The sequence below is a fragment of the Enoplosus armatus genome, chromosome 12 (genome assembly GCF_043641665.1).
Source record: "Enoplosus armatus isolate fEnoArm2 chromosome 12, fEnoArm2.hap1, whole genome shotgun sequence".
NCBI classification, from domain to species: Eukaryota; Metazoa; Chordata; class Actinopteri; order Centrarchiformes; family Enoplosidae; genus Enoplosus; species Enoplosus armatus.
This window is the reverse complement of record NC_092191.1, coordinates 22701052-22709380: the sequence shown is the minus strand read 5'-3', so window position 1 is coordinate 22709380 and position 8329 is coordinate 22701052. Positions and strand designations below refer to the sequence as shown.

Sequence of the window (8329 nt, the reverse complement as noted above, 5' to 3'; positions counted from 1 at the left end):
GCTAGTTTTAACTCCTTTTGGGTAGTTTAATCTTTTAACAGTGCATCATGTTTTATAGAACAGCTCAACCAAGTTATCAGCAAATTTTACATTTTCACACTGTAAAATGTCCCATCCGGCACATGTCTCGGTCCCAAATGTTTAATCCGAACCAAATGAAGAGATCCGCGTTAAAACTGCTATGTTTGTTAAATACTAAAATGATCTTGTATATCGTTATCAGTTTATCAAATATCAATATGGGTATTGAACTCGTATGTATAACATCTTAATCTGCAAAGAACCTTCAATCTACATAACTATTTAATGCTGTGCAACATTTCCCTCTAGTGCAGTCAAAGTATGAGGGCCATGCAATGGAAATACTGAAGTAGCTCGGAAGTGTAACGTAAAAGTAAATGCACTTTTCGCCTGCTTTTTTGATTCTACCACCGGGGGGCGGTATCACATTCTGCTCACAGTTGAGAGTTCTGTTGTTTTGTCAATTGAGATTTACAGTTTCATTTTTGGAGAGTACAGTACTATTAATACAGATGAATAGTGTCTTAGTTAGTTCAAGTCCAGGACAAAACACAACAAACAAGAGACACAAAAGCAACTGGTCCAACCGGCCTGATCCGCTCTCTCTCTGTGTCTCAGTGACCATCAGCTGCAGTAAGAAGAAGAGTAATCCAACAGAAGCTCTTCAGATGCTCTCCTCCACCCGCCTCAGCCTCAGGAGTCTGGCCACCAGAGCGAAGGTGAGGCTGACACAAACCAAACACCATCGTCACACTTGGTGCGTTCGAACGGGTTCCGGGTCCACCAGTCCATAAAGACAAGCGATGGACAGGTGGAAGAGTCACAAGCATACGGCGCCCAGGGTCCTTCAGGGGTGGAATGTTGCCACGTGATCCGTGTTCAGGAATTCTTTTTGAGCATTTCAAGTTAAAAACCCTACCCAGTGTTTTGCTCCACGAGGGTGTAACTGTGCCTCTGACAAAGAGTTTAAACAGTGTGTCACTGGAAGTCGACTTCAGAGACATTGATATTTTAATCTGTATCTCGAAAACCAGACTCGCATTCAGTGATAAGAGCTACATTACAGTCACGTGTCGTCCCACTGGTACTGGGCTTCCTTGTGTCCTCCAGATGATTAGTTGCCCGAGTGAGTGTTAAAATGCAGCATAAACTAAAAGTAAGTAAGTAAAGTGAGTAAAATAACGATCCTTCAGTGCATAACGTCGTCATTTTCCACCCCCCTCCCCCCCTTCATTAATCCGTTACAGCAAGAGCACACAGACGTGGCCTCGGGTCAGGTCCACGCCGAGCTGCAGGACGGCGTCGCTGCTCTGGAGCGACTCATCGCCAAGCTGCAGGAGCTGAGCGGGACGCTGCGCAACCAATCACAGTGACCGAACGCAGGCTCTCCTGGACGGACGGACGGACACTCTGCAGCTGCAGTCATCGGCCCTGTATATTAAATCGAGCGTTTTACATGTGACGAGTGAGAATAAGAACAGATGGAATCAGAAACGGACTCGCTCAGCAATCAGAATGTTTTTATACCTCTATAATCCACATTGGAATGTAAACAATGACTGTAAGGCATCAAACAGTAAAATATTGAAAAATCTGAATGTTTTTTTTTTTTCTTTTTTTTTCTTCTCTGTTTCATAAGAAAAACACATATTTGGATCCTCATAAATTCAACACAGGAAGCGTGTTATTACAGAGCTGTGTGTTGCAACTGGTTACAGTATTGAAAATGAATCGGAGTTAAAGCTACAGTCGGCAATATTACTGAATGCTAATTTTGGTTGACTCATTTTGATCATTGCGTGTCTCTAACAATATCTAACTGAAGGGCTCCTTTTAAAAAAATGTCTGTGAGCACCTGCCCCCCTTTGTATGCAGTCTTTTTTTTTTAAAAGCTGGACCAGCTCTGAATCAAACAACCAATCAGGGTAATCAGGATTAGCTTTTTGAAACTAATATTTAATTTATTATACGGGCAATATCCGGGACTTCCCCAGATCGGGACCAGCACCTAGGCCGGTGCTTTATATTTTGTGTAAACCAGGATCACGGAGAGGGTGCTGGTCCGGCGGGTCACGGGGCGCATCAAAGATCCATAAAGAGCCTGGAGTACACTGGACAAGGCCCTGGTGCTGCTGTTAAATCGTCTGCCCCCCCTCCCTCCCTTCCTTCCTCCCTCCCTTCTTCAGTACTATCGGCAGCGCTGCACATCCTCACCCCCTGATTTAGTTAACATTTAAAGGTGCAGGATCTGGCCCCACATGAATGACAATACAGCTAAAACAAGGTGACTAATGGACTAAAATTAGCCTATGATTATTAATAGGCCTGTTATTATCCTAGTTCCATCGATTGAGTAGTAAAAAAAAGAAAATAGACGAGTGAAACCAAATGGAATTCAGTTGTTTTAGTTGGTGACATCATAGAAGCATTTAATCATCAGCTGCATTATGATTGATAGTTAATAGAGCCATTAATTAAAGTAGATAAACAGCTTTTAGTAAATAATCACACCGATGTATCTACGTGCGTCTCGTCCTGCGTAGGGTTAGGGTTGACGGTATTTATGAAAGCTGCCGTTCATGGACGACGTGGCTGTCATGACAACATGGGTGGGTGTTTTTGTACTTTTCTTCTCATTGCAAACTACATGAGCTGACACTCAGGTTAGGGGGGCATTAAACCCACATTTCCAGCCACACACACACACACACCAGTCATTTTTTTTTTTTTTTTTTTGAATGGCATGAAATAATGACCCATTTCAGGCTCTGTATCATTTATTCATCACCGGATTATATCACACTCGCAGACACAGGGTCAGTCAGCAGTGGTGACTAATCTTCTTAATGGGACTGTGAAATTTCCCATAATGCTATTTCTAGATAAACCACATAAGAGTGATTTGCTGCGGTCCTGTCATCGCCCCGGAGGACAGCGCTCTGCCCTCGGACTCGCTCTCCCAGGATTCCTGCCATGATGTCACCGCTGGCAGAGCTCCCATTGCATCACGTTCGTAGTGAGCTTGGGGAGACAGGCCGCCTTTGTTTGGACAGATTCTCACGTAGGGGTTGATCGTCGCGAAGCCGGGTGGGAATGAGGAATTCGTTTCCGTGGAGGAAGAACTCCAGATCTGGGACGTTAGAATGCTCTCAGGCTTTGGTAGTTCGGATCAATTTGTCGAGGTTCACTGATGAAGCTGCATCTTTTAAAAGAGCTGTGGCTGGTTTTCATTTTTTTTTTTTTTGTTTTCCAAACGCTGACCCTAGATGATCACAATTAAACAGGAGCACGTCGACAAGATTCTGTTGGTCAGAGTTCCCTCTTCTCACTCAATATCATTATGTACGGCTGAAACATCGGGCGCGCCAGCATCCCAACTGTCCAGTTTGTCGCAGTAGGTGCTGAGATAACTTATCTGTGCATGGCTCTCTATGTTAGCAGGCTTTCAGATTGGGCGCACTGTACGAAATCCAAGCAAAACATTGTGTCATGTGCATACAATTACTTGTACCAACCACTAGAAAAAAGTCAAGTTAATTAAACGAGCAAAAAAGGACTTTCTTGAAAGTAGCTTCAAAATCAGGCCACAATGTACGATGTACAATAAGTCATTCCAAAAACCTGTAATTGCTACCTGACGGTCTCTTTTCTCGTCACATATGAAACCTGCAGTAATTATTCGGCCACTTGGGGGCGGCAGAAAGAAGTCGTGGTGAGCGCGACATTGACACGTCGTCACCTTTTAAGCCGATATGGTGAACTTTCCTCCTGGGGAAAGCGTCCGGCCCTTTCGCTGCTAAATGCTCCGCTGTGTCCGCCAGCGAGTCCCTTAACTCACGCATTTGCCCCGTTGTTAGTATAAAAACGATGAGTGCCGCTTTAAAAGTATTGAAGAAGACTCAAGGTATAAGCAGAGAAACTTCTCGAATTCAAGTTCAACTCGACTGACTTTCACTTCAGCACAGTTCAGGAGTTCAAATGTTAAAACAGGACTACAGAAGAAAGACATCGGACATTCTTCTGCTTCTTTGCACCTGATGGCGAGGAGCTTCTCTTGGAGGTTCTATCTAGGGATCAAACCCCCAACCCTGTTAAAGTTGCTATGGTGCTCAGAACTAGCAAGACCTTAACCTCAGTTGTGTTTGGTGCCGGTATGATGCCGTCCTGCCGTGGCGTGAGATCAGAAAAACCATTTTAAGTGCTGCTCTTGGGGGGTGGGGGGAATTACAAATGAGAATATCTTTAGTCATTTAGTTTGGAGGATTTGCTGAGTCCAGGAGGAGTCGCCACCGCTGCAGCTGTGAATTGAACCCTGGTCTCTGCAGCGGCAGCGCCTTTTGCTCTTAATGCTGACACTTATGGGTCATGTTGCTGACTGGTTATGAGGCTCATTCCACAAACGAGTATTAACCCCACGTCGGGGTCAAAAGAAACCCAAAAACCTCCTTCCCACGCCATGTTTCGAACGCGTTTGTCCTTGATGAAAGCAGCCTCTGTGCGGATGACCCAGACCAGGCGGACTGAACGAATGAACTCTCTGCCCGGATTTTAAAACATTGCATCATCTGCGATTACACATCGCGGGCTGCAGCCCTCCCCAGCGCCTTGCCATGTCTCTCCCCACAAGTTTGGCAAAGGGCTCCAGCCTCCACCCTGTTTCCCAAGCAATCTGTTACAACAGTCTCTCTCTCTCTCTCTCTGGGTTCTGCTTACCATCACCCTTCATGGGTCCAAATTCTGTGGCGGGTCACCGCCCCAGATCTGTCTCACACGTACGTAACCATCAAACAAACATCAAACACTTTCCTTTCAGTTTGTGTGTGTGTGTGTGTGTGTGTTGTGTGTGTGTGTGAGAGAGAGAGAGAGAGAGAGAGAGAGAGAGAGGAGAGAAGAGAGAGAGAGAGAGAGAGGAGGATGAGAGAGAGAGAGAAGAGAGAGAGAGAGAGAGAGAGAGAGAGAGAGAGATGAGAGAGAGAGAGAGAGAGAAGAGGAGAGAGGAGAGAGAGAGAGAGAGAGAGAGAGAGACGGAGAGAGAGAGGAGAGAGAGAGAGAGAGAGAGAGAGAGAGAAGAGAGATGAAGAGAGAGAGAGAGAGAGAGAGAGAGAGAGAGAGAGAGAGGACTCACTTTTGGTTAAATGTGTGAAACTTTCTCATGCGACCCACGTCACGTCACTGATCAGATTTAGTAGATGTGAGAGAATCGGCAGAGGTGGTAAAATGAGACTCGCGTGGAATCAATTCGTTGTTTGGCCACGGTGCACTCACCGTTGTGCCTGTGGTGGCAAAAGATCTGAGGCGCAGAAGTTTGCAAGAGGAGAAGTCGACATTTTGGTTGCAGAGGAAGCATGTGGTGGGATCACAGGTCCCAAGCCGTAGGTATCTGTTAAAAACCACTCCAGGGACCAGATGAATTAATGGGTATGCGCCATTTTCCCACGCATTCAAGTTTTATAAAGGAATATAAAGAATGTATGATCCTCAACATACTTCAGACTAGTGTGCACCAGCCCCTGGAATTTGTCCTCAGAAGTGCGTTTGACAAAGACGAACTGGTCTTTGGTATCTAATATCATTGTTAGCCAGGGGACTAGGCGAACCTTGCGAGCTCACTTTTTATTTGGCTGCCCCCTCCCGTTCGGACAGATTTCCAGCCGACCAGACCCAGGTCGGCGCAATCACAACCGTTTATCTAATATGGGACGGGTTTGATACAATGAGTGACAGAGGAGCTTGCCGTTGGGGGCATTTTTCGAAAAACAACCAAGATGGCTGCCGCTGATGTCGACCATCCTGTTGAACCTGCTGTCGCATCAGTATTAAACGAACCGGACGGTGTGTTTTCTGTAAAAGAAGAGCAACAACTGCACTTAAAGCTTTTGTTGATGAGACAGTTGTGTTTGCCGCCCCTCCCAACAGGATGCTACGCCGCACGTTTCGTTACTCACGTCTGTCTAATTGCGTCCACAGGTATCTTGGTCTGGTTCGCGGTTCGAGACTTAGTTGCATTGGCAAATTGGTCTGGCTGTAGTTTTAAGAGAGAAATAACTTAACGTAGATTTTCAACTAGGCATGTCACCTCAGTTGTATGCAGGCGAGAGAAAACCACACACTTCAGGGTGTAGATAGCCATTAAAGTCAACATGTATGTAGTTGACACAGTCCGTCATGACCTCTGTGATGCTCCTACAATAGGTCTGCTAGTGAGATGCCCACTGGTACTCCACTTTAACACCTCTATGGTGCCACCGTGAAGCGGACATTTTTGATTTTGAGTGATATATCTTGACACCTATTGAGGTGGATTACCGAGTTTGGTAAGTTTGGTACAGATATTCGAGGTTCCCACAGGATGAATCCCAATGACTTCGGTGAGCCCCTGACTTTCCTCTTGTGCCACCATGAGGTTGGCATTTTTGGCTCACAGTGAAATATCTCTACATCTATTGGATGGGCCGCCATGAAATTTGGTACGCAATTCCGCGTTCCCCAGAAGATTGGAACTCTAATGACTTTCATCCAACCCGTCAGGTCAAAATTTCAATTCAGCATTTTTATTTTATCCCCTTCTGCGATGTACAGGTGCAAGGGCACCGTTGCCGCATCCTGGACTTAACGTCACCCCAGACGATTGTGATTGGTTTAAAGAAATACAAAAGCCCCCTGTCCCAGAATGATAATGAGTTGAGCCAGACCTTTCTGCAAGGTGCGGAAATAGGTCTGGGATCCCACATGACTGGGGAAAAAAAGTGACGTGGAGTGGAACTTAAGTCGAATGAATCCGATTTGTAAAGGAACAATAACCACAAAAAAGTGTCAGGTTAGCTTGACTTTTTTGAAAAATCTACACATTTGTTCCTCCGCTCTTTATATTCCAGGCATGCCTGGAGCTCATTGTGTTTCAGACAGCAAACAATGCTCAAACAGTTGATCACACGTTTCAAGAGTTTCAAATGGACATGTAAAAAATGTCATTGAAGCCCTGCAACTATGTCCCAGTGCCAGCGTTTCTGACTCACACGCCACCGTCAGATTACCGCGCTCAGATTACTGCGATACTGCAAAGTGCATGTAAGGAGCCCCTGCACAAAAAAAAAACAAAAAACGTGAGAGCTGGAATTCAGACATACATCTGGATTCACCCCCAGCGCACCTGTCAGACTGCTACGTGCATGGAGTTTCTCCAAAACAGATGTGTCTGCTTGAAATTCACTTCTCTTCCTTGGAACGTGTCCATTTGCTTGATGCACCGTGAGCTGCGTTAAGTCTGGTGCAACTGTCCGTGACAGTTTCTACAACCATCGTTTTCTCAACTGTTGACGGTGCGGAGCAAAAATGGCTCCCTGTGTTTGCTCCGAGGCCACCCTCGGGATTTTAATTAAGCGAGTGGACATTGGTCATGTTGTAAAGCCTTCAGCCTGTTTGATATAGCCACTTACTCGTGCTCTCATAGCTTAATAGTCGGAATGAATTTCACAGTAAATGTCCATTTCATGTGGACAAGAGAACGAGGTTTGTTAGATAAACCACTTCAGACACAAAATACTGTAAATGAGCCAATTTGGCGTCGAAGGTAGAGACGGGCTTCATAGAAGACATGACATGTTTCCCTGAGGCTACAGACAGCAGCTCAGCTTGAATAACACGCCTGAGGACGGCCAGTGCCAGATTTCTGCCGTCTGCTGGCCAGACCTCAACAATGATGTTAACCTCTGCCGACACCGAACAGTGTCTCTCAGTGAGTTACATCTTCTTGTCACATTTAAACTTCAGCACAGGCTTCTTTGCTTTTCAGATATAGTCTTGTATTTGTTTTATATTAGTTTCACAAAAAAAAAAAAAAGCTGTGGGGTGAGAGAAGCAGAATCCGCCACCAGTTGGTGGTTTCATAAAGCAGCACTACCAGTTAAACCAGGCTTACTGTAGTGATTTAAATAAGTCTGACCTAAATTAGCATCTTGTCCCTCCGTGTACAAGCAAGAGTGAATACAGGCTGTGCTTGGGCACGGCATTGTTTTGGGATGAAAGCTAATGTCTAAAAATGAACATGCCTGCAATATGTTTACCATTTATTTTTCACCCATTGGTTAGTGGACCGTTTTGGAGCCTCGAGTTTGGCACTTGGGCTTGGAACTTGTTTTTTTTTTTGGAGCCAGAAGTGACCGTATTTGGACGAGAGGCTGGCTCCTGGCCCCATGGCTATGCCGTGCGTAGTCGCCGCTGACAAAGTTAGCTTGCAAATGTAATTCCTGGAAGAAACTCACTCCTTTGAGTACAACAGAACGCTGAACAAGACATTTTCAGGCGACCA

The 8329-nt window shown here is 45.4% G+C and overlaps 1 protein-coding gene across 1 annotated transcript in view; it reads left to right on the top strand.

The window, feature by feature from the left end:
* ttc27 (tetratricopeptide repeat domain 27) overlaps positions 1 to 1619 on the top strand; it is a 60898-nt gene extending 59279 nt beyond the window's left edge. Inside the window, exons 17-18 of the mRNA XM_070916556.1 lie at positions 499 to 740; positions 1269 to 1619. Of these exons, the coding sequence (XP_070772657.1) occupies positions 499 to 740; positions 1269 to 1394 (368 nt within the window). The 3' untranslated portion in view covers positions 1395 to 1619. The remainder of the gene's footprint in view (positions 1 to 498; positions 741 to 1268) is intronic.
* The last annotated feature ends 6710 nt before the right edge of the window (positions 1620 to 8329 follow it).